This window comes from Rhinolophus hipposideros, assembly GCF_964194185.1.
Source record: "Rhinolophus hipposideros genome assembly, chromosome: 14".
NCBI lineage: Eukaryota > Metazoa > Chordata > Mammalia > Chiroptera > Rhinolophidae > Rhinolophus > Rhinolophus hipposideros.
In genome coordinates, this window is record NC_138060.1 from 30,539,615 (window position 1) to 30,565,318 (window position 25,704).

General features: G+C 39.2%; 1 protein-coding gene across 1 annotated transcript; it reads left to right on the forward strand.

The window, feature by feature from the left end:
* Window positions 1-14,496: 14,496 nt before the first annotated feature.
* On the forward strand, window positions 14,497-15,288 carry LOC308507236 (proline-rich protein 23A-like; the record flags this gene model as incomplete). The annotated part of the gene is made up of 1 exon (XM_081071940.1): window positions 14,497-15,288. One exon carries the CDS (start codon window positions 14,497-14,499, stop codon window positions 15,286-15,288), a length of 792 nt encoding a protein of 263 aa, XP_080928066.1.
* Between the last annotated feature and the right edge of the window lie 10,416 nt (window positions 15,289-25,704).

Genomic DNA, 25,704 nt, shown 5'->3' on the forward strand with positions numbered 1-25,704 from the left:
TGTCTTTAGTTGCGTTGTTCTAGCTGCCTCAATGTCCTGAATCATTTTGACTTTGGGAAAGAGCCAGAGTCACACAGCGCCAGATCCGGTGAATAAGGTGGATGAGGACACTCCATAATGTTTTTATTTAACAGAAATTGCCATATACCAGAAGTGATGTGTGACATGGAGCATTGTCATGATGGAGGACGATTTATGACACACTTTAAAACACACCTTCTCTCAACCATAGCTCACACCTGACTGCACCAAACAAGTTGAAACTTGTCACATACTGTAACTGAAGTTTGACACGCTGCTTCCCGTATTGAAGATCCCTGCTTTACCACTGGATGGCACTCGGCAGCAGCATTCACCGTATCTTGTGATCACAACGAAAGACCCCATGTCACACATCACTTCTGGGATGGCAATTTCTGTCAAATAAAAACATTACGGTGTGTCCTCATCCACCTTACTCACCGGATCTGGCACCATGCAACTTCTGGCTCTTCCCCAAAGTCAAAATGACCATGAAAGGTAAATGTTTTGAATCGATTCAGGACATCGAGGCAGCCACGACAGCACAACTAAAGACACTCACAAAAGAGGACTTCCAGAATTGCTTCAGAAAGTGGCAAGAATGGATAAGTGTGTTCAAAGTAAGGGGCGGTATTTTGAGGGGGATTAATGGCAATGTGTCTTTTACTATAATAAATTTTTTAAATTTAAATATTCACCATATTTTTTGAACACACCTCATACTTTAATGACTATGTATGTTGCCCGGTTGGTACTAGATTTATTAGGGGGATCACTTTGTAAGTTATATAAATGTCTAATCACTATGCTGTACACCTAAACCTAATATAAAATAATACTGAATATCAACTGTAATTGAAAAATAAAGAAATCAATTGTACTTCTACAGTATAGCAATGAATAACTGGAAAAAAATATAAAATCCCATTTGCAATACCATCCAAAAACATAAGATAACTGGAGATAAATTTTTTAAAAGACATGCAAGATCTCCACACAGAAAACTATAAATATTGTTGAACAAAACTAAATAAAATATAAATAAACGAAACCATGTAACATAGAAAGACTCAAAATTGTTAAGATGTCAATTCTCTGCAAAGTGAGCTGAAGAATCAGTAAATGAAACTCTAAGGGGAAATTGCCAAGCCAATTATAAACTTCATATGGAAATGCAAAGAACCTACAATGGCTAAAACATTCTGGAAAAAGATAAAGTTAATAGACTTACACATCTTAAAAGTGATAGTAATCAACACAGCAGACTCATCAAGATCAAGGATTTGGTGTTGAGGGAATGGCGACAGAGACTCTCTTACCACCCTGCCAGAAATCCCTATGGGCTGGGCCCACCGCAGGTCCCCCAGAGCTCCAGGGAAGCCAGAAAGAGATACAGATACTGTGGGTAACAAGGCAATCCAGCATCACGCAGCACAGAAGAGTACTGAGAGCTGAAAAGAGAAACATTCCAGGTTTCAAAGAAGCCCTAAAAGTCAACTCCTCGAGAGGACCCCTGATCCGGCCAAACTTTCCCCCCACCTCAAGTCCACATTTACGACAGCACCTTGGGCTACAGAATGTGGGGCCAAGATGGGAGCATTTTTAATGTTCTCCTGCTCTCAGATGGGGCAACTAGTGGTCAAAGAGAGCAAAATCTGGGTAGCCAAATGACAGGCTTCTGTAAAAATGGGTATAATACCTACCTCACTAGATTGTTGTGAGGATTAATGCTGTGACACATAGAAAGCAGCTAGCACCTTACCAGGCATACAGTACATGCTCTTAATTCCCTCCTCCCATCCCCTCACCTCCCAAGGAGAAAGACTGGAGGCGCACGCTGTATGATCACTCTCCCTGCCTCCTCCATGTCTACCCTGAACTGGGATATCTGGGTGGGAAACAGCTTCAGGCTGCAGATGCTATGACAGCGTTGCTTAAATTAAATTACGCTGAAACCAGAGAAGCCTTCAGCTCTCCCAGGGAGTTCAGAAGTGTTCACCCTGAGAGTAACTGCATACTGCACAGGAAAAGGCATTCAAGTTGATAAGGAGTCACTCGGATCACCATCTAAGCAGCTTTAGCCTTTGAAATGAACTCATTCCTTATTAACACACACTTGGGATTTCCAGGACTGAATATTATTTCTATTACACAAACTCCATTTTGAAGACATGTTTTTCATGCTGTCAGAGTCCTATGTAATTTTATCTCTCCATAGTGTACTCTCTTTCACATGTATAGAGTCAGAGGCTCTGGTGAAAAAAGAAAAGAGAAAGAGAGAAAATGAACAAGAGTTATTGATCCAACGAGGGCTAGAAGCAGGGCACCAGTACATATGACAGACAAGTCTACATAACTGAGAACCTTCTACCCATGAAATAGTATTTGGACTTTACCTAAAAGCGATAGGAAGCCATTGGAAGCCAACTCAGGATTTAAAATAGGAAACGACTGAAAATTTTTCTTTTTAGAATGCTCATTTTGGTTATAATGGAAAAGACAGATGTGGAGTTTGGGGTAAGGAAGAGTAGCTAAGAAACCATTCAATAGACAATGATATTGTACTGTATGTAATGTGATAAATATCCTTACAACAGCGATCATATTACAATATATGAATGTGTCAAAGAAACACGCTGTACACATTAAATTTACAGGTTACATGTAAAATTTATTTTTAAAATTGAAAAGAAAAAAGAATAAGCATTAAAAATTTTTAAGAGCTTCAATAAATGAAGAGTTTCAGATTGTGTTTTCAAAATATTTACTAGTATTTTACAATAAATTTGTACACATATAAATGTTCAAATGTTTATTTAATTTAGATATGACACCAAAAAATACAAGCAATTAAAAAAATGGGAAATTGAACTTCATCAAAATTAAAAACTTTTCTGCTTCAAGTGACCACATGAAGAAAATTAAAAGAGAAACCACAGAATGGAAGAAATTATTTGTAAATTATATATCAGATAGAGGCTTTCCTCTTATCTTATTAAGAATATTTTTTTAAAAAACTTACAACTCAATATCAAAAAGACAAATAACCCAATTAAAAACTGGGCAAACTGGTGGTTCAGGTAGTTAGAGCTCCGTGCTCCTAACTCTGAAGGCTGCCGTTTTGATTCCCACATGGCCAGTGGGCTCTCAACCACAAGGTTGCCAGTTCGATTCCTCGAGTCCCGCAAGGGATGGTGGGCAGCACTCCCTGCAACTAAAAAAATTGAACACTACACCTTGAGCTGAGCTGCCGCTGAGCTCCCGGATGGCTCAGTTGGTTGGAGTGCGTCCTCTCAACCACAAAGTTACCGGTTCGACTCCCGCAAGGGATGATGGGCTGTGCCCCCTGCAACTAGCAATGGCAATTGGACCTGGAGCTGAGCTGTGCCCTCCACAACTAAGACTGAAAGGACAACAACTTGAAGCTGAATGGCACCCTCCACAACTAAGATTGAAAGGACAACAACTTGACTTGGAAAAAAGTCCTGGAAGTACACACTGTTCCCCAATAAAGTCCTGTTCACCTTCCCCAATAAAATCTTTAAAAAAAAAAAAAAAAGCGGGCAAACTGGGCAAAGAATTTGGATAGACATGCTCTAAAGAGGGTATACAAGATGAACCAAAACAGGCCTACACCAATACATGATAATTAAAATGCCAAAGTTTAAAAACAAAGAAAGACTTAAAAACAGCAAGAGAAAAAGTTAGTTACCTACAAAGGAGCTCCCATAAGACCACTGTCTGACTTTTCTCAGTCTGACTTATTTCACTTAGCATAATATTCTCTAAGTCCATCCATGTTTTTGCAAATGGTAAATTTTCATTCTTCTTTATGGCCAAGTAATACTCCATTGTATAAATGTACCACGGTTTCTTAATCCAATTCTCTATCGATGGGCATTTCACTTGTTTCCATATCTTGGCTATTGTGAACAGTGCTGCAATAAAATTAGTGTTTTGGATTCCTTTGGATAGATATCCAGGAGTGGAAATGGTGAGTCATAAGGTAGTTCCATTTTCAATTTGTTGAGGAACCTCCATAGTGGAGGTTCTGCAATCCCTCCAACAGTGCTCGAGGGTTCCCTTTTCTCCACATCCTCGCCAACACTTGTTGTTTGTTGATTTATTGATGATAGCAATTCTGACCAGAGTGAGGTGGTATCTCATTGTGGTTTTTATTTGTATTTCTCTAATGATTAGTGACGTTGAGCATTTTTCCATATGTCTGTTGGCCATCTGTATGTCCTCTTTAGAGAAATGTCTCATGTCCTGTGTCCATTTTTTTAATTGGGTTGTTAGGTTTTTTTTGGTGTGGAGTTGTCTGAGGTTTTTTTTTTTATAAATTTTGGATATTAACCCCATATCAGATGCATCATTGGCTAATGTCTTCTCCCATTAATTAGGATGACTTTTTGTTTTATTGATAGTTTCCTTTGCTGTAAAAATATAGTTTTAGTTTGATGTAATCCCACATGTTTATTTTTTCTTTTGCTTCCCTTGCCTGAGGGAGCATATCAGGAAAAATATTACTAAAGATAATGTCTGAGAATTTACTTCCTATATTTTTGTCTAGGAGTTTTATGGTTTTGGAGCTTACATTTAAGCCTTTAATCCATTTTGAATTTGTTCTTGTATATGGCATAAGAAGGTGATCCAGTTTCTTTCTTTTTTTCTTTTTTTTTGCATGTATCTGTCCAGTTTTCCAAGCACCGGTTATTAGACTATCTTTACCCCAATGTAAATTCTTGCTTCCATTGTCATCGATTAAATGACCATATAGGCATGGATTTATTTCTGGGCTCTCTATTCTGTTCCATTGATCTATGTGTCTGTTTTTATGCCAATATCATGTTGTTTTCATTACTGTAGCCTTGTAGAATGAGTTGATGTCAGGTAGCGTAATACCTCCCACTTTGTTCTTACTTCTCAAGATTGCTGTGGCTATTCGGGGTCTTTTATTGTTCCATATAAATTTTAGGATTATTTTTTCTAGTTCTGTGTAAAATGTCATTGGTAGTTTGATAGGGATTGCGTTGAATCTATACAATGCCTTACATAGTATGAACATTTTAATTATATTAATTCTTCCTATCCATAAGCATGGTATATGTTTCCATTTATTTGTATCTTCTTTAATTTTTCTCTTCAATGTCATAATTTTCTCAGAACAGGTCTTTTACTTCCTTGGTTAAATTTTATTCCTAAATACTTTATTGCTTTTGAAGCAATTGTAAATGAGATTGTTTTCTTAATTTCTCCTTCTGTAGTTTGTTATTGGTGTATACAAATGCAATTGATTTCTTAATATTAATTTTGTATCCTGCTACTTTACTAAATTCATTTATCAGCTCTAGTTGTTTTCTGGTGGAATCTTTAGGGGTATCATGTCATCTGCATATAATGACAATTTTACTTACTCCTTTCCAATTTGGATGCCTTTTATTACTTTTTCTTATCTGATTGTTGTGGCTAGAACTTCCAGCACTATGTTAAATAAAAGTGGTGAAAGTGGGAATCCTTGTCTTGTTCCTGATCTTAAGGGGAATGCTTTTATCTTTTCCCCATTGAGTATAATGTTAACTGTGGGTTTATCATATTTGGCCTTCAATATGTTGAGGTATGATCCCTCTATTCCCACTTTGCTAAGAGTTTTTATCATAAATGGCTGCTGGATTTTGTCAAATGCTTTTTCTGCATCTATTGATATGACCATCTGATTTTTCTTTTTCATTTTGTTAATATGGTGTAGCACGTTAATTGATTTGCAGATATTGAACCAACTTGCATACTGGGAATGAATCCCACTTGATCGTGGTATATGATCTTTTTAATCTATTGCTGAATTCAGTTTGCTAATATTTTGAGGATTTTTGCATCTACATTCATTAGGGATATTGGCCTATGATAAGGCCATGAAAAGACCTTAAATTCATGTTACTAAATGAAAGAAGCCAATATTAAAAGGCTGCAAACTGTATGATTCTAACTATATGACATTCCGGAAAAAGCACAATTATGGATACAGTAAAAAGATCGTGATTGCCAGGGCTTAGGGAGAAAAAAAGAATGAATAGGAAGAGCAGAAGAGTATTAGGGCAATGAAACTATTCTATATGATAAAATAATGATGGATACATGTCATTATGCTTTTGTCAAAACCCATAGAACTGTACAACACCAAAAGTGAACCCTAATGTACACTATGGTCTTTGGGTGATAATGAAGTGTCAATGTATGTTCATCAGTTGTAACAAATGTACCACTCTAGTGCAGAATGTTGATAGTTGGAGAAGCTATACGTGTGTGAAGCTAAAACTATGCTAAAAGATAAAAGCTACTATTAAAAAGTTTTATACATATATTCTCTCATATCTTCTCTTAACTTCCTTAAAAGACATAAGTCTATATAATGTGATAATTATAACACTAGATCACTGGATTCATAACATATATAAATATAATATAAATGAGAGTACAGAATAAAAAAGAGGAAATGGAGTTATACTGGAGCAAAGTTTCTATGTATTATTGAAATTAAGTTAGTATTAATCTTAAACAGATTTTGATATCTTAAGATGTATATTGTGATCCCTAGATCCCAACCATAAAAAAGCTGAAAATAATATAGTATAGAAAATCAACAGAGAAATTAAAAATGATACACAAAAAAATATTTATTTAACACAAAAGAAAAACTCTTCATTCTTTTTAAGGAGCAAGAGGGACAAAAAAGACAGGGCAATAGAAAACAAATATAAAAGTGGCAAGTGTAAATTCAACCATATCAATGATTACCAGAAATATGAATGGTCTAAACCATCCAATCAAAAGGTAGAAATTGTTAGAGTAGGTTTAAAAAGCAAGACCCAACTATGTGCTGTCTATTAGAGGCATGTTTAAGATTAAAGAAACAAATGAATTGAAATGATAAGAGACATATGCAAACAGTAACCATAAGAGAGCTGGAATGGCTATATTAATATTGGGGAAAGGTAGACTTTAAGACAGGAATTATTATTATAAGAAAAGACAGCTATTTCATAATGATAAAAAAGGTCATTGAATTGGGACTATATAACAATTATAAATGTACATTCACCTAACAACAGAGCTCTAAAATACTGACAGGAAAAACTGACAGAATTAAAGAGAGAAATAGACAATGCAACAATTAGCACTGGAAGTTTTAATACTCCACTCTCAATAATGAGTAGAACAATTAGACAGAAAATCATCAAAAATAGAGAACACCACTATTAACTAACTTAACTTGACATATATGAAACACTCCATCCAATGACTGCAAAATACACATTCTTTTAAAGTACACATGAAACATTCTCCAAGATAGACCATATACTAGGCTATAAAATAAGTCTCAGTAAGTTTTTCAATGACTGAAATCATACAAAGTATGTTCTCTGAATGCAATAGCATTACAACTATAAGTCAACAACAGAAAGAACTCTGAAAATTTTCCAAATATTTATAAATTAAGCAACACACTTCTAAATAACCTGTGGGTCAAAGAAAAAACCACAGGAAATTGGAAAATATTCTGAACTGGGTAAAAACAAAATTTAAAGGACTATAAGAAAATTCTGTAAACATCTTCAGACCAACAAAAGATAAATTTGATGAAATGGACAAATTCCTAGAAAGACACAAATTACCAAAACTGACTTAAGAAGAAACAGAATGTCTGAATAGACCTATAATAAGTTTTAAACATTGAATTAACAATTTAAAATCTTCCCACAAAGAAAAATCTAGGCCCAGATAGCTTCACTAGTGAATTCTATGAAATACTTAAAGAAGAAATAATAGCAATTCTTCATGAAGTTTCATAAAATAGAGGAGGATAAAACACATCCCAATTCATTGTGTGAAGCCAATATTATCCTAATACAAAAGGCAGATGAAGACATCATAAGAAAAGTACAGATCAATCTCTCCTGAACACAGATGTGAAAATCCTTAACAAAATATTAGAACAACAAATAAGAATGATTTCTACACCGTGAACAAATGGTATTTATCGAAGGTATACAAGTTGCTTTAACATCCAAACACTTGTTAATATAATACAGCATGTTAATGAAGTAAAGAACAAAAATCATGTGCTATACTCATTAGATGCAGAAGAAAGCATTTGACAAAACCCAGCATTCATTCATGATATAAACTCTCAATAACTTTAGACTAGAAGGCAAGTTTATCAACCTGATAAAGGGCATATAAAAAAAATTCATGGCTAACCTCATACTTAGTGGTGAAAGGCGGGCTGGCGCTTTCCCCATTAAGTGCAGAAATAAGACTGAGAATATAATGTACAGCATGAAGAAAAAAAAGAAACAAAAGAAACAAAACAAGGCAAGGATTTTACTATGGCCACTTCTACTCAACATTTTACTGGAAGCTCGAGCCAGTGCAATGAGGAGAAAAAAAAAAAATTAAAGGCATCCAGATTGGAAAGTGAGAAATACAACTATCTTTATTCTCAAATGACAGAATCTTATACGTAGAAAATCCCAAGGAAACCACCAAAAAGTTTCCAGAATTAAAGACTGGTTTAGCACAATTGCAGTTTACAAGAGCAATATAGAAAAACCAACAATATTTTGATACATTAGCAATAAACAATCTGAAAATGAAATTAAGAAAAAAATTCCATTTGCAATGCCACCAAAAAGAATAAAATACTTAGGAGTAAAATTAACAAAATAAGTGTAGGGCTTATACATTGACATCAAAACATTGATGAGATCAATTTAAAAAGATCTAAATAAATGGAGACATTTATGATTCATGACTGAATTCATGTTCACGATTGAAAGACTCAATATTGTCAAGAATTCTTCCCAAATTGATTTATACATTCATCATAATCCCTATGAAAATCCAGCAGGCGTTTATTAGAAATTGATAAACTGATTCTAAAATTCACATGGAAATGCAAAGGACCTAGAATTGCCATAACAATTTTTAAAAAGAACAAAGCTGAAGAGCTTATACTACATCAAATCTTACTCAAAAGATACAGTAATCAAGACAGTGTAGTACTAGCACAAGAATTGCCATACAACAAATTAACAGAACTGAATTATGATACCAAACCAATCTTTACATTTATGGTGAATTTATTTTTGACAAAAGTGCCAAGACAACTCAATATAAAAAGGACAGTCTTTTTAGCAGTTGAATATACACATTCAAAAAAATAAACAGAAATTATTACTTCACACCATAGACAAAAATTAACTCAAAATAGATCACAGACCTAGATGAAAAAGTTAAAACTATTAATTTCTCAAAAAAATAGGAGAAAATCTTCATGACCTTGGTTAAACAAAAAGTTGTTAGATACAACACCAAAAATACAATCCATTTTTTTAAAATTGATGTTGTGAACTTCATCAAAATTTAAAACATATGCACTTCAAAAGTCATTGATAAGCGGGGAGGGAAAAGACAAAGAGGGTAAAGAGGGTCAAATATATGCTATCAGAGACTTGACTTCGGGTAGTGTGCACACAACAGAGTATACAGATATTGTATTATAAAAATGTCCACATGAAATTTATATCATGTTATTATCAACCAATGTCACCTAATAAATTTAATTTTTAAAAGTCACCAATAAAAATTTTTAAATACAGCTAAAACTAACACAATGTTATATGTCAATTATCTCAATACAACAAGAAAAACAATCCATACACTGGGAGAAAATATGTGCAAATCATATATCTGATAAAGGACTCATATCCAGTATATATAAAGAGCTCTTACAACTCAATAATAAGGCAAAGAAGTGAACTCTAAAATTAACAAAATATTGGATTAGATATTTAATCACAAAAGATACACACTTAGCTAATAAGCTCATGAGATGTTCGACGCCATCAGTCATTAGAGAGATGCAAGTTAAAACCACAATGACATACCAAAACATACTCACTAGAATGGTTCTAATAAAAAAAAAGATACACAATACCAAGTGTCGGTGAGAATGTGGAGTGACTAGAACCCTCAGCATTGCTGATGGGAATGTAAAATGGTACAGAAACTTTGGGAAAACCATTTGGTGGATTTTTTAAAAGTGAAACATAAACTTGCCATTGGACCCAACAATTCCACTCCTTGGAATCCATCTAAGAGACTTGAAAGCTTATGTCCACACAATGGCATGTATATGAATGTTCATAGCAGAATTATTCACAATAGCCAAAAACTGTAAATAATCCAAATATCCAACAACTGGTGAATGGATAAACAAAATATGATATATCCATTACATAGATACCATTCATCAAGTAAAACTAATAAAACTGATTTGACACAAATAGAAACAGATAACAAGTGCTACAAAATAAACTGCGAAATAGTACACTAACTGAAAGAAACCAAATGCAAAAGACTACATATTCTATGATTCATTTATATGAAATATCTAGTAAAAAGTCAAATTTAGAGAGACAGAGGTAATCGCAGATTATCTTAGTCTGGGGGTTTGAGGAGGGATTAAATGCAAACAGGAATGAAGGAACTTTTCAAGATGATAAAAAGGTTTTAAAACGGGATTGCTTACCCAACTCTAAAAGTTGACTAATAATGATTAAAATTGAAAATTAATATCACCTGTAAAGTACAAACAAATATGATGTGCCGCCAGAGAAAGATACAGATCACTTACTAGTATTCAAGCACAACTTTAATCTTATCACGAGGAAACACAAGAGAAACCCCAATTGAGGAACACTCTATGAAATAACCACCTATAATTTTCAAAACTATTAATGGCTTGAAAAACAATGCAAGGGTAAGGAACTGTTCCAGATAAAAGGTGTCTAAAAAGAAATAACACCTGAAAGCAATACATGATCCAGAATTGCATCTTATAGGCAAAAATAAATAAATAAATAAATAAATAAATAAATAAATAAATAAATAAGGTAGGTACAGAGAAAAAGATAGGTATTATAAAGCTTATTATTGGTAAAATTGACAAAATTGGGAAATGGACTGTGGATTAAAGTATGGCATCAATGTTAAATTTGTCTGAATTTGATAACTACTAAAAATGTGTAAGAGAATATTCTTGTTAGGAAATACACATTGAAATATTATAGGTAAAGAGGCCTAATATATACAAATTTAGGCCCAATTGACTCAAGGAATATATTATTCAAGGAATATGTTATTCCTTGAATCATTTGGGCGTGATAACCCACCCTGACAGTCTTTGGGTGTCTTGGAGGAAAGTAAAATCAGGCAGGGTGAAAGATATCTAATCTGGTGCCCAGCAATCCATTCCTGAATCACAGATATTATGCTATGCAAAGACCTAGAAGAGTACTTTGTCACAGATCAGACCCCTTTTTAGGATGATGATCATGGTGATGATATTCTTTACCATTCATTGAACACCTGCTGCATGACAGGCATTCTACAAGACACTGGGGAACAGGGCTGACACTGTCAAGTGGGAGAGACAGATTATAAACATAACAGTAAATAGCTACTAGGCTTAGTATGCAGGAAGAATATTTTGCATATATTATCTCACTGCTGCCCTGCACAGTAGATGGCAGTCTCCCCATTTTACATGTAAGGAAACTCAGAAGGCGAAATGTCTTGTCCACAATCATCCAATAAAAAGTTGGCTGAAGAAATTGCAAAAAACGCAATTACTTTTGCACCAACCTAATAAATGTAAAAAATAAAAAATAAATAAAATCAAAATCAAAACTACAAAAAAAAAAATGTTGGCTGAAGAGAAATCTGGTGCGTCTACTCCATGGACCCCTGCTAACTGCCTCTTTCCCAGGGAATGACCAAATTCCCTTGGAAGGGGGAGCTCAGAGTGAGGATACACAGGACCCAGGACAATGATGAGCTCACAGGTGAAACCGCTCACAAGGTCAGGCAAGCAGCTGACACGAGTTGGCAACAGCCAAGGACAGGCGCCACAGAGAGTTCAGAGCCCCACTACTGGCCAGGCCAGGAGCCCAAGGCTCCTCTTTGAGTTCAGGCCAGCTTTGGGCTCATCCATCCGTAACTTACACCATGGCACATCCATTCTCAATCTCCCGAATAGAGCCCCATTCCCCCCACCCCGGAAATGTGGAATGTTCAAGGGTCACAGACTGAATGAATTCTCCAGGGCCAAAACAATTTTTCTTGTAAGCTCCTTCCACCATCAGCTCTGCAGAGACAACAGGAACGCGGCAGCTACTCCCATCGCCTGGGAGCCAGGGCGCAGATTCCAGTGACATTCACATTTGCCCAGCCCAGGCCACAGGTTCCCCGCAAAGCCCACGCTATGTCGCTGCAGAGTACGACGCAGGTCCTAGTTCGCCCAGCCAGTGCCCCGTCCCAGGTAGCGCCAACTCGGGGGAATTTTCCATTGCATAACCAGGAACCATGGAAATCTCCACATAAACGTAGATGCAGGTGGTTTGTGCAGGGAAAACCCCTGAACACGGCCCAGGAAGTTTGAGTTCCTTTCATGATTATGTCACCAATAAGCAGGGCCCTGACCAAAAGCCCTCAACTGCCAAATGAAAATTACTTCAGTGATCTTAAACTTAAGCGTAAAACCATTTTTTGGAGGTGAAATCTAGACCGAGAAATCCTAGACCCCACACTCCAGGAATTCAGATTCAGTGGTTCTGGGATGGTGCAAAGAATCTGGGATGGGGCGTTTTCCACAAATTTCTCAGGGAATGCCAATGCTGCCAATTCACTGACCACTAGCTTTAAAAGCCATCAAGAAAGGCCTGATTTAAATATAATTCTGAACAAAGGAATACTACGTAGCTCTAAAAATGTGAGTATATAATATGCTATTTTGTAAAAAGGGACAAAGTGAGCAATTGCGTGACTAAGAGACAGGGGTAGAAGGAAATGTTTCATTGTCCTCTTTAACCATGTGAAAGTATTACATAATCCAAAATTAGGGTTGCGTGTTTTCTCCTGTTAAGACTAGATCATGAGTTGAGCCACACCATCCTTTTTGCAGCCATGATACACCATGCAGACACACCTTTAAAGTGACACTCAGATCGAAAGCCCTGATCCTGCCTCATCTTAAGTGGAGCTTGACATGTCAGGCACAGTTCTGCTAGTTCCAGGCTCCTGGACAAATTAGTTCCTCTTTCTGCATGATATTTTCATTATTTGTAAATTGGGCTCAAAAGAGATACACTTCACGGTTGCAGTTTAGGTCAAATTAGATAAACTCTTCAGCTGATAATAGTATAATAACTGCTATACTAGTAAACGTATATACAGTATAGTCACAAATTGATCGTGCGGAGGCTGGTATTACCACATTCAATGCTAATATTTCTCTTTCAACAGGTCTGGAAGATTTGACAGTAATTTATAACTTCGGCAAAAAGAGGAATAATGATGTCATCCAAAAATTCACCCCACTATTGGACCAAAAGAAAAGCGCAGGTCACTTCTGGCGCGGGGCCTCAGGGGAAGAGTGGCTTACATGACGCTTTCCTGTGACAGCGTTCTATTGGTGGGACGTGCAACTTAATCCGTTTTCAGGTCTTCCGCATCTGAGGTCAACACAATACCTAGAACTTGACACTGGAAGCCGAGCTCTAGAGCGTCACAGTCATTCGCCCCCTAGGGGCCCATAGAAGCATTTCCACATGGTGACACACCAACTAGAGCCGCGACTATTGGGCAGCACAGTCACCACTACGTGACGGAGCCTCGGAGAGCGGTGCTTAGCATGATGTTGTGCGACTTTGGTTAAAGAAGAAATTGCCACAAATATTTTACGTTAGTATTAAAACAGAACTTTTCTTAAAGAGAAATCAGAATTTTCCATTCACTCCTGAAATTAAAGACCACGCATAAAAGGAATTTCATGGAGCATTCGGGTGGGTCCACTTTATGCTGGGAAGGAGTGATCTATTTGAGTGGTCGTTTCTCTAGAATGCCTAAAATCACAGAAAAACATTAGTCCAAAAGGTGGGCAATGTTTGAAGCTACACCGGCATCTTTTTTTCCTAAGAATGAATTACACAAGTACTCCCATACAAGCCTATAGAAGTATTTCCTTACGGTGACCTACCAACCACAGCCCTGGCTATTGGGCGGAAGAGAGAGACCACGATCTCTATGGGGTGGAGCCTCGTTGAGGGCGGAGCTAAGAAAGATATTTTACGACTTCGGTTCCGCCGGCGTCACTTGCAACATCATTGGCTGTCTGGTGTGCACACGGGTCAGCGTGAGCAGCGGAAGGTTTGACCTTAGGCTCGGGTCCCCTAGAAGCTGAACTGCAGGCCTCCCAGGAGGAGCTCCAGGAGCTCGGAGGACTCACCCACGTCCTCCTGTGGTTCTGTGTCTCAGCTGATACACGGCCCACCTCTCCTGTCATCGGGACCTGTCACCGCGTGACTCTCGCGCCCGCCAGGCCCCAGGACCACCGCCCACAGCGCCATCGAAGTGATGGGCAGCCGGCTTCGCAGCCCCAGAGCCTACCCTGCGCCCGGCTGGGGACCGCGGCCTGGAGGACGCCGCCCCGCCAAGCGCCGCCGAACCCAAGAGCCCGCGGGCCCGGAGCCCAGGACGGCGCCCACCCCGCAAGAACCCGCGGAGCCGCCGGCTGTGGGCGCGCTCACCTCCGTCGTGGTCCTGGGCGCGGGCTGTGCCCTGCAGCTGCCCCTGGACGGCGTCGACCTGTTGCTGGAGCCCGAGCCAACGTCGGTCCTGCAAGTGTGTCTCGGAGAGCACACCTTCGTGCTGATCCCGGAGACCCTCTGGGGCCCCGCCGACGACCGCCCGGGAGGGCAGGGCCACGCGCCCGGCGGCCTGGAACCCGGCGCCCTCCTGGGCGCCCCCCGGGAAGACGTTGCCGTCCAGCAGAGGCTCTTCTGCGCCTGTGTCCCGGAGATCGCCGCCCAAGAGGAGGCCTACGGAGAGGACGCGGACCCCGAGTCCCTGCCGCCTTCCATGGACCCCGAGGCCGGCTCCGTCGCTGGATTCCGCCCCTCGGCTGGAAGGGTGACCGGCTTCTACCCGCACAGCCCCCTCGCGGAGCCCGCGCCTCGGGCCCCCACCCCCAGTCCAGAGAGACGCTCTCCTGGGCCCTACTTCCACCTGGACTTCCACCTTCTAGAGCCTTTTCCCAGCTCTCCACTCCAACCTCTGCCTCCTTCTCCAAGTCCAGGTCCCCACGCGCGCCCCCAGCGCCCTCCAGGTCCTGCGCGCAAGGCCCGGAGACGCCTGTTCCAGGAATGAACGGCCCAACAATCCCTTGCCACCTGGCTGAGGGCCATGAGGGGTACTCGGACAATGGCTGTGTGTACATTGCACAACCTGCAAGAATCACCAAGCGTGGATCCCGGACAGACGCTTTTTTGATGCAGACTCCTTTGCAGAATTTTGGATCAATGATGGACTAAAACATCTGCAGGGAAGTTCGCAAAGCAGCAAAGAAATACTGTTTGAAATACAGTGTACTTGACTTCGGGTGGTGAGCACACAATTTACAGATGTATTGCAGAACTGTACACTTGAAGTTTATATAGTTTTGTTAACCAATATTTTTTTAAAAGCATTAAGAAAATACAGTGTACTTTCAGACAGCTTGCTGCTTAGATTGTTTTCTCTATAGAAGTCACCTTCAGGCAGCTCTAGTCCCCCTCGTTTTGTTGCAAACCTCAGCTCCAGCACTTTTCTCTAAAAATCCATCCTTTCCCCAGCACCCTAACACTGTACCCCTTTTCTCCCACAGTAATTACTACATTTCTTTTGCTTAATGGGTTTTGGCCCTAGTGTCTATGCTAGTTCACGATAACTTTCTCACCATTCTGAACTTTTCTTTATGGTGGTTCTGGCCTCTTTTGTGGGATCTAGCAAATAGTTCTATGTAGACAAATGTTTGTTGGATACAAAACAAACAGAATGTGGAACGATGATCATGTTTCCTCCTTTTTTAATGACCTTTTTAACAAATGGTTTAACCATATTGCTGGGTTTGTAGGGGGGTTTTTTGAACAAAAATAAAAACAACTTTTTTCCATTATTTTCTTCTTATATATTTTTAACATAGTTTTCCTGTCCTGGAAAAGTTTATAATTCTAAAGATTCTGTGTTTTTTATAATTCTGATCTGTAGCTTCTCCTGCTTGACTGATAAAGACAATAATATTGCCAAATAATGAGAAATTGTCTTTTTTTGACAAGCCTCTTATATCTTATTTTTCTGGTCTTTTTTATTAAATATTATTTCAAGTACAGGTTGAAGAGTAATAGGAGCATCCCTGACTTCCACCTTATGTTAATGCAGATGCTTCTAAATTTTACCACAAATTATAATCTTTTCTGTGCATGGTTTGTAGATAACCCTTATCCTATTGAAGAAGTTAGTTTTCAGTCTTTCTGATTAAAAATTTAGGATCTTTGTTTTTGTTTGGTTTGGGCTGACTACAAAGACTTTGCTCAGATTATTCTAAATGTTGGCATTTTATTGTTTGTATGTATACATAAAGAGGCCACATTGGAATCTTTGCACCTTTGGAGTACAGACAGAAATCTGGCAATAGAGCAAATGACACCAAGCTTGGGGCTTCAGAAATTTAAAAAACTGGATGTCCTTCTGACGACTTGAGAAGGTGGAAGGGGAAAGGCAGTAACTGCAGGGTCACTTTAAGGATTTTAAATGTTAAATTTTAACAATAATTCTTCTGTATGCACAAGATGACTTTTTGTAATTTCTTTTTTAATCTATTCATGTGCTGATTTCCACTGATAGACCTTCAAACGATGAAGTATCTTTGCATTTCTGCTGTTCCACATTGTTTTATACAATTCTAATTCCACCCTGGGTTATATTTTGTTTTGTTTGTTTATAGTCATATACATATCTAATTTTAAAACGTCATGATTTTGCCAGGTTTGCTTCATTTTTATAACAAAATAAAGTATTAGTGATAAAGTTAATATCAAGATGCTGGTTTTTTCTGTTGAACATTTATTATTAAGATTTACCAACATGCTTTGCCAATTTCTTTGCTCACCTTCTACTCTTGCATCCTACTCCTTTATTCTGTCCTCATTTTCCTTCTTATCAAGGTGTATTCTGTCAAATTCTTTCAGCTATAGCCTGTGTCTAAATCTTAGTTTTTATATGTCTGTAAATATTTCAGTTATACCTTCAAACTTGTATAATATTCTAGCTGAGTTTGGAATTCTAAAATAATGCCTATGCTCTCTCACGACTTTAAAGATATTGGTCTATTATTTTCCCTAACATTTATTGTCACAGATGAGAAGTCTTCTGTCATTTGTATTCCCATTCCTTTGTAGAGGATTAGGCTGTTTACTTTAGTATTTTTCTTGATTTTGATGTTCTACAGTTTATACATGATGTGTTTAGTGGTAGAAATTTTGTCTGCTGCAACTCAGTAAGCTTTCTAAATCTGGAGAATTAACTCTTTTCTTAAAATCTCAAACAAGAATGAGTCAATATCTCTTGAACTATTGAGCCCCTTTTTAATCTCTGGAACTTCTAATAGAGAAATGGTGGAGCTGCTTAATCAATGCTCCTACCCATGTCTCTTAATATCTAGATTAGGTTTTTGTACCCTTTATAATAATTCACTTTCTTCTAATTCACTGATTATATCATTTTCTATTTTCAAAATTCTGTTTATGTTCTTTATAACACAGTGTTCATTTCAAATACTGCATTTTTCCTTTTCAAGACTCCTAATTACTTCGGTTTTTTTATATCTACCTGCTCTTATTTCACAACTTTTGGTCAATGTCCTGTAAACTTATTGTTTCATGGATGTTATCTCCTCCTCTATCTCTAGAAGAATTTAAACATTCTTAATTTCTGTATCAATGAGCTCAATAATTACATTTCCTCAGTCATAAAATCTACAATTATTTAGCAACATTTAATGAGACAGATTTTCTCTTAGGCAAAGAAATTTTGTTTTGTGGACCCATTTTTAATGGGAATTCATTTTCTGCTCCATATTTGAATTTTGCATCTGCTGCTTCCTGGTTCCCTAGAATCCAGAACTCAGAGCCACCCATATGGAGCTCTTATAACTCACCACTCAAAAATCACAGTGCTCATACTCAAGAAATCACACATGGTCCAATTTCCAATTTCAGCGCTGTAGTAATAATGCTGGGGTGGACTGTCCATAACCCCAACTCCTCAGGACTGCTGCAAGTATTAGCAGCTAACTCAGCTGAGTTGCTCTCATGACCTCCATGAGTAGTCCACTTCAATGACTGTTCAATTAAATGGTACAGGCCCAGCTCATTTAATTCAAGACAACACTGAAGGTTACCCAATTCTAGAGCTCTCAATGGGTTGACTGAGGCCTTTGTTGCAACTGCACCCCAGTTCAACTTCTCCATCTACTCAGTCATATTTTCTTTGTTTCTACAAATTCCTGCATGCAAATCTCCATCTCAGTCTTCCCAAACCAATTTAAGACAGCTGGTGCTAGGAATCATTATAGGAAGCAGCCACTGAATAGATTTCATAGCTGAATCGTGGAGCATGAATAACCCATGGCATGCTACAGCAAAGCAGATAAAATCTTAATCAGTGGTGAACTTATTGTGATACTGGTAAAAGAGAATACATTGGCACTGGCAATATCCCAGGCATTTGAGAAATTTGGAGACAGAGTAATTATAACAACTAATATTTATAAGTAGCGCGTTTTTAATGGCTTGCTGGGACAATAAATGCATTTGAGAAAAAGAACGAAAGGCTGAGGGTGATTAATTACCAATAAAACCTAAATATGAGATCAAGACAGTTTCCTTGACAGCATACAAATAGCCTTTTGTCTCCTAGAGCATGGGGGGAACAGGATCTGGATCAGAATTTACTGTAGAGATAGTGGAAAACCATAAAAGATTGAATTCTCAAACTAGGCAAGTCTGTAATGGTGAGATCACAGCCTGGTTGGGCTCTGAGACATTGGATGGAGACAAACCAGGTACATACCTGAATATCTTAAACCCCCAAATCCCTTTCAATCTTCTTGGCCCACTCCTCTCTGTAAATAGGTGGCACTTCTCCCTCATTTTAAGATGATGCCTGGCAAGACAGTATGCACCAACCTCAAAAACTACCCTCATCTCCTCTCTTTGCCACCACACCAATAACTAAAGTTAAGCACAATATAATCCAGCCAGGGAAATGCTAGACCTGCACATAAGGAAGGGAACTACATAAACCCTGGAAGAGCTGCAGAACTCACTCAACATATACCAGCAGAAGTCAAGTATAAGTATAAGGCTGAGGGTGCTGGATGTCCACCTGGAGAAGGGAGAGTATTAGTTTAGAAGCCACTTTCTCATGATACAGGATTGAACACCCTGGCAAGGACTCTGTAAGACAGTGCTCACATTCAGACATGTGATTCTTGGAAACTTGGAGAAAAGGATGTCAAACACAAAGTTAAGTAGAAATGCCATAACTGCGAAGGCAGACAGTAGAAAAAGGATCAAAAGGTTCAGAGTGGTGCATATGATACAGTGGATATGCTAACTAAGGCGGGATAATATGTCAGCTACAGTGCAGTGTGGGAGTACTAGAGAGACATTGTGTAACAAAGCAACAAGGAATGTACTGGAGAGGCACCAGTATCATCAAGAAGCTCAGTAGGCCACAGTGGGCCAGTGGTGGCAGGAAATGCCATTAGAAAGAGTTGGACTCCTTGGTAACAATGGGATAACAGGATCTGAGAGACTGAATATATAAAATAATGGCCCGACCACATGTGACAATAGAATTCTGACCCACAACCCCTAGCAACCAGCCCAGAAAGAAAACCATTACCTCTGCAGTAGCTGGCACCAAATGGTCAAGACTTGGTCTATAACTGCCAGTTTCCCTAATTTTCACCCCCACTACCAACTCAGAACCAACTAGAGAAAGCCAAGTATGTTATGCCTAAGACAACGTACACAAATCAAACCAATTACATAGGATGCTCTGCTTCTACTTAGCCTGCCTCCAGCTTCCCCTGCCAACAACCTCCAGTCAAACATACCTGAAGCCCTCCATCTCTCTACCAAAGCTTTCCCACTCCCTTGTTTACCTATGAGTCTCTGTCAAATGCAAGTGATGGGGCTGACTCCTTTGCTATAGCAAGCTTTGAATAAATAGCCTCTGATTGTTCTCATTTAAGTAGCCTTTGTTTATTTTCAGTTTTCTTGGAGGTCCCAGTGAGATATAGTCTACACTACCCATTGCCATGGGCCTCAAGCCTTCAACCACGTGCGGCACTCATGGAGGCACCTTGTGACTTGCTACTTGCACCTTATAGAGTCCAATGTTACCAATGTGGTAAGTCAACACCAGATCTGAACTCTCTCACTGCACTGAGTTCCTTGGCTATTTATTCTGTTTGGTACCAGGTTTTGTTACTGGTTCCATTTATTTGGCATCGTTGGTGGAATCAAGCCATTGCTTTTCATCCCCTTTTGCTCTCTTCAGTGTTTCCATTTTGTGTTGTGCTGACAAGAAGTGTTGTTTGTCACAAGAACGAGAACCACAGTGTATAACACAGTAATAGGTCCTATGGGCCTGTTGTTTGCGCCAACCTCACAATCTAGTGAGTTTGCACTTCTCACCAGACTGGCATCCATTTGTAGAAACTTTTCTGTGGGCCATCAAAAACCAGGTGAGGTTCTCCTGTCCTGATTTTTAAATCTTGAAAGTTTGGCTTTGATCCAGAAAGAGTGTTCTCTCCGGTTTTCTGTTTGCTAGGCGGTACAGCCTGTCAGGTATGCATTCAGAGGCAGCCAACCATCGTGTTGGTGGCCTAAAACACAAGGTACACAAACATCACATTTTACCTGCCATTGCCAGCTCTTATGGGGTAATCTAAATCTAAATCCTCTCTTCTGCCAGGAAAAATGCCTGCTTCTTATATGTAGTCTCATTATAATTCTAACTTTTGTGTCTATCTCTCTAAATGACATAACTTCACAGGGATGATTTGATTTGAATAAAACTGTTCATTTGAGAGGTACCTTAGAAAAGAAAGGGAATAAGATTTCTCAGTCTCAATGGGCAGCATTTTTTTTTTATTGGGAATAAAGAGGCCTCCAAACAAAACTCTGAATTAAAAGTTGTGTCAATAAAATGTTCTTTGGTCAAAGCTAATGAGCAGTTTAACAAACAGCAACAAACTAGACTCATTACTCTAGTAAATCCTCCATCCTTATCCTCCAGTTGCCTCCCTATCCCCCATCTCCCTCTTTCCTTTATCTTCCCAGTCTCTCTCTTTCTGCATTTCCATTCACTGCTCCCTCCAACTTGCCTTGTCTAGCCCCCCTACCTTTTCCCAACAACTCTCCCAAGAACCCAAAAGGCCAGTTACCTCTAAAGATCCATTGCCTATGCACCAGGTATTCAACTACTGTAGAGTTTAAACCTTGGACCTGAGCTGAATTAAGAGCTATTAATAAAGGCAAGACCAGAAAATATTCATAGAAGAATTTAGAATTCTTGTGGATGCATACAACCCAGAATTACCTGATTTATATCATTCATATATATACCAGTCAGAACTACAGATGCTAAATCCCAGGTGGCAAAGCAGATTGGACTGACCCAGAAAAGGACCTACAGGATGTCTCTTACCACAATAAACCTCAGAGTCCAAAAACAACCCTGAAAAGTTGGGCAAAGTCTCCTAAAAACCGTATCTGAAACACTTCCAATAAAATATCAACACAGGAGATCCAAGATGGCTGAGTAGATAAACACTGTGCCTGCTTCCTTCCATGAACAAATTAAAATTACAGCAAAATTATAGAACAATCAACCTGGAGAACCATCGGAAGTCTGGCTAAACGTAAGTTTTATAACTAAGGATATAAAGAAGAAGCCACGTTAAGACTGGTAGGAGGGGCGGAGGCGCGAAATTGGCTAACACCAAACCTCTGTGTGACGGTTGAGAACCAGGAGGGATATCTCAGCGGCATATGTTCCCCCCAGAGGAGTGAGAGACCCCAGCCTCACTCTGGCCTCCTCAGCCCAGAGTACCAGTGCCAGGAAGAGGAACCCCTCACAACATCTGACTGTGAAAAACAGTGGGAATTCTGATCCTCTGGGTGGGACGGAGGGCTGTGGGAAATCCAGGCATCCTCCTAAACGGCCCAAGCACAGACTCTCTCACTCGCAGGTACTCACATTGGGCTTCAGCGGAGGTAGAGTAACTCAGGGGTTGTCGGACACATATGGGGGGCAGACTGAGTTCTGTGGTTTCAAAATAAGGACAGTCGGCATTTTCCCTGTAAGGAGTCCTCCTCCCACGCAGTTGGCAGGCTGGTGTCATCTTTCCTGTGTTAAGCCTGCCCCCTACGCTTACAGTCAAATCTAAATCTGATTGGTCTAGTGAGCTCTGAAGCTCCGCCCTAATGACTCATTGGGACCCCACCTCACACAACTCCTCCAACACCTGAGGCACTTTCTCCCAGAGCAGCCAGCCCCACCTGCATTGCACTCTTTCCTGGAAAACTATCAGAGTCCAACAGACCCCAGGCAGGCAGTGACTGGCCACAGTGTGCTCTGAGAGTTTTGCTGAGTAGCTTCAGGCTCAGTACTGGCACCAAACCTCAATTTACATTTACCTGGTGACCACAACTCTTCCTGCTCTAGTGATTCCCCAAGACCCTGCCTCACCCAACTCGCATACCACACAAGGGTTTATCCGTGGCTGAACCTTAAGGGAGCTGGCAGGTGGCAGCAGACCTCAGGGTGTCCTGGCATTTTGCAGAGCTACCCCAGGCCTGGGACTGATGGCAGGTGTACTCGGTTCACAGCGTGACCTCTCACACGTGCCTCCGAGGTTAGCACAGGCAGCAAACAACTGCGGATCTTTGTAGCTCTTACCAGGTAATTCCCAGCCAGTCACAGGCAATGGGCCTGCACCAGAGTTCCTCTCAACAGGCCCCAGAACCGACATACGTGGAGGTTGGCTTCAGCCCACAGCAGAGCACCACCCAATTAGCCCCACAAGTGGCACATCCAAAGGGCAGTCTCAGCAGGCACCACAGCCCACTGGGTTAAATTCTGCTTCATGCGGTAAGCTTCCCCACACAGCAGCCCATAAGCTGTGGATGTAGCCAAACCCCACAGCTAGTCAGATTGAGGGTCAATCCCACCCACTGACCCACCAAAAGCAATCAAGGCTCAAATATAACAGGAGAACACATACAACCCCCACAAGGGACACTCCTGGAGCACCCAGTGCAGGTGACCAGGGAGACTGTGCCACTGCGCCCCATAACAACTACTATATAAGGCCACCCTGCAAGACTGGGAGATGTAGCAGATCTACCTAATACACAGAAACAAACACAGAGAGGCAGCCAAAATGAGGAAACAAAGAAATACATCCCAAATGAAAGAACAGAAGAAAATTCCAGAAAAAGAACTAAACAAAATGGAAGCAAACAATCTACTAGAGACAGAATTCAAAACAATGGTTATAGGGATGCTCAAGGAACTTAGTGAGAACTTCAACAAAGAGATAGCAAGCATAAAAAAAATATAGAGAAACAATTAAAAAGAACTAGTCGAAGAAATAGTTGATATAATAACTGAAATGAAGAATGCACCAGAAGGAATCACCAGCAGACCAGATGAAGCAGAGGATTAAATCAATGATTTGGAAGACAAGGTGGCATAAAACACCCAATTGGAACAGCAAAAGGAAAAAAGAATGAAAAAAAAATGAAGATAGTTTAAGATACCTCTGGGACAACATCAAATGTAACAACATTTGCACAATAAGGGTACCAGAAAGAGAAGAGACAAAGCAAGGGACTGAGAACATAATCAAGGAAATAATGATTGAAAACTTTACTAATCTGGCAAAAGAAATAGACATACAAGTCCAGGAAGCACAGAGAGTCCCAAACAAGATGAACCCAAACAGGCCCACACCAAGACACATCATAATTAGAATGGCAAAGATGAAAGACAAAGAGAGACTCCTAAAAGCAGCAAGAGAAAGGCAACTAGTAACTTACAAGGGAGCTCCCATAAGATTGCCAGCTGATATCTCAAGAGAAACTTCGCAGGCCAGAAGGGATTGGCAGGAAATATTCAAAGTGAGAAAAAGCAAGGACCTAAAAAGCAAGGATAGCACCAGCAAGGCTATCATTTAAAATCGAAGGACAGATAAAGAGCTTCCCAGACAAGAAAAAGCTAAAGGAGTTCATCATCACCAAACCAGTACTATAAGAATTGTTAGAGCGACTTCATTAAGATGAAAAAAGAATAAAAATAAAAAACATCATAATAAAATAGCAATAACTACATATCTATCAATAATTATTTTCAATATAAATGGAGTAAATGCTCCAATCAAAAACATAGGGTGTCTGAATGGATAAGAAAACAAAACCCTTACATATGCTGCTTACAACAGTCACTTCAGATTGAAAGACACACTGAACGTAAAGAGACTGAAAGTAAAGGGATGGAAAAAGTTATTTCATGAAAATGGAAATGGAAAAGAAAAACTTGGTGCAGCAATACTTATGCCAGACAAAACAGCCTTTAAAACAAAGGCTATAACAAGAGACAAAGAAGGATCCAGTAATCCCACTTCCCAAAAATGCTACTTCAAGGGGACGTGTGCGTCCATATGTTCATTGCAGCATTGTTCACAATGGCCAAGATGTGGAGGCAGCCTGGGTGTCCATCTATGGATGAATGGATAAAGAGGTAGTAGTACATACATACAATGCAATACAGCTCATCCATGGAAGGGAATGAGTTCTTGCCATCTGCAGCGGCATGGATGGACCTGGAGGGAATTGTGCTGAGTGGAGTGTCAGACAGAGAAAAACAGGTACAATGTGATTTCACTTATATGTGGAGTCTAAAAAACAAAATAAACAAAACAAAAACACACTCATTGAAACAGAACATTTTGATGGTTGCAGATCAAGGGGGTTGAGGAGGTGGATGAAAAATGGGAAGGGATTAAGAAGTACAAATTGGTTGTTACAAAATAATCATGGGGATGCAGGGTATAGCACAGGGAATGTAGTCAATAATATTGTAATAACTATATATGGTGTCAAATGGGTACTAGATTTATCCGAATGATAGATGGGAGGGGGTTGGGGACAAGGTGAAGGGGTTAAGAAGTACAAATTGGAAGTTACAAAATAGTAGTCATCGGGATGTGAAGTAAAGCATTGGGAATGTGGTGAATAATATGGTAATAACTATGTATAGTGCCAAGTGAGTACTAGACTAGTCAGGGGGATCATTTCTTAAATTATATAAATGTCTACTAACCATTATGCTGTACACCTGAAATTAGTACAAAATAATACTGAATGTTAACTGTAATTAAATAATTTTAAAAAAAAACACTGAAGAGGAATTTAAAAAAATAACTATTATATTACTCCAAAAACTGGAAGCAACTAAGATGTCCTTCAAAATGCAGATGGGTAAACAAACTATGGTATATGCATACAATAGAATATTATTCAATAATTTAAAAAATAAAAAAATCCTACCAAGCCATAAAAAGACATGGAGGAACCTTAAATCCACATTTCTAAGTGAAAAGAAACCAGTCTGAAATAACGACATGCTGCGTGAATCCAACTATATAACATTCCGAAAAAGGCAAAAACT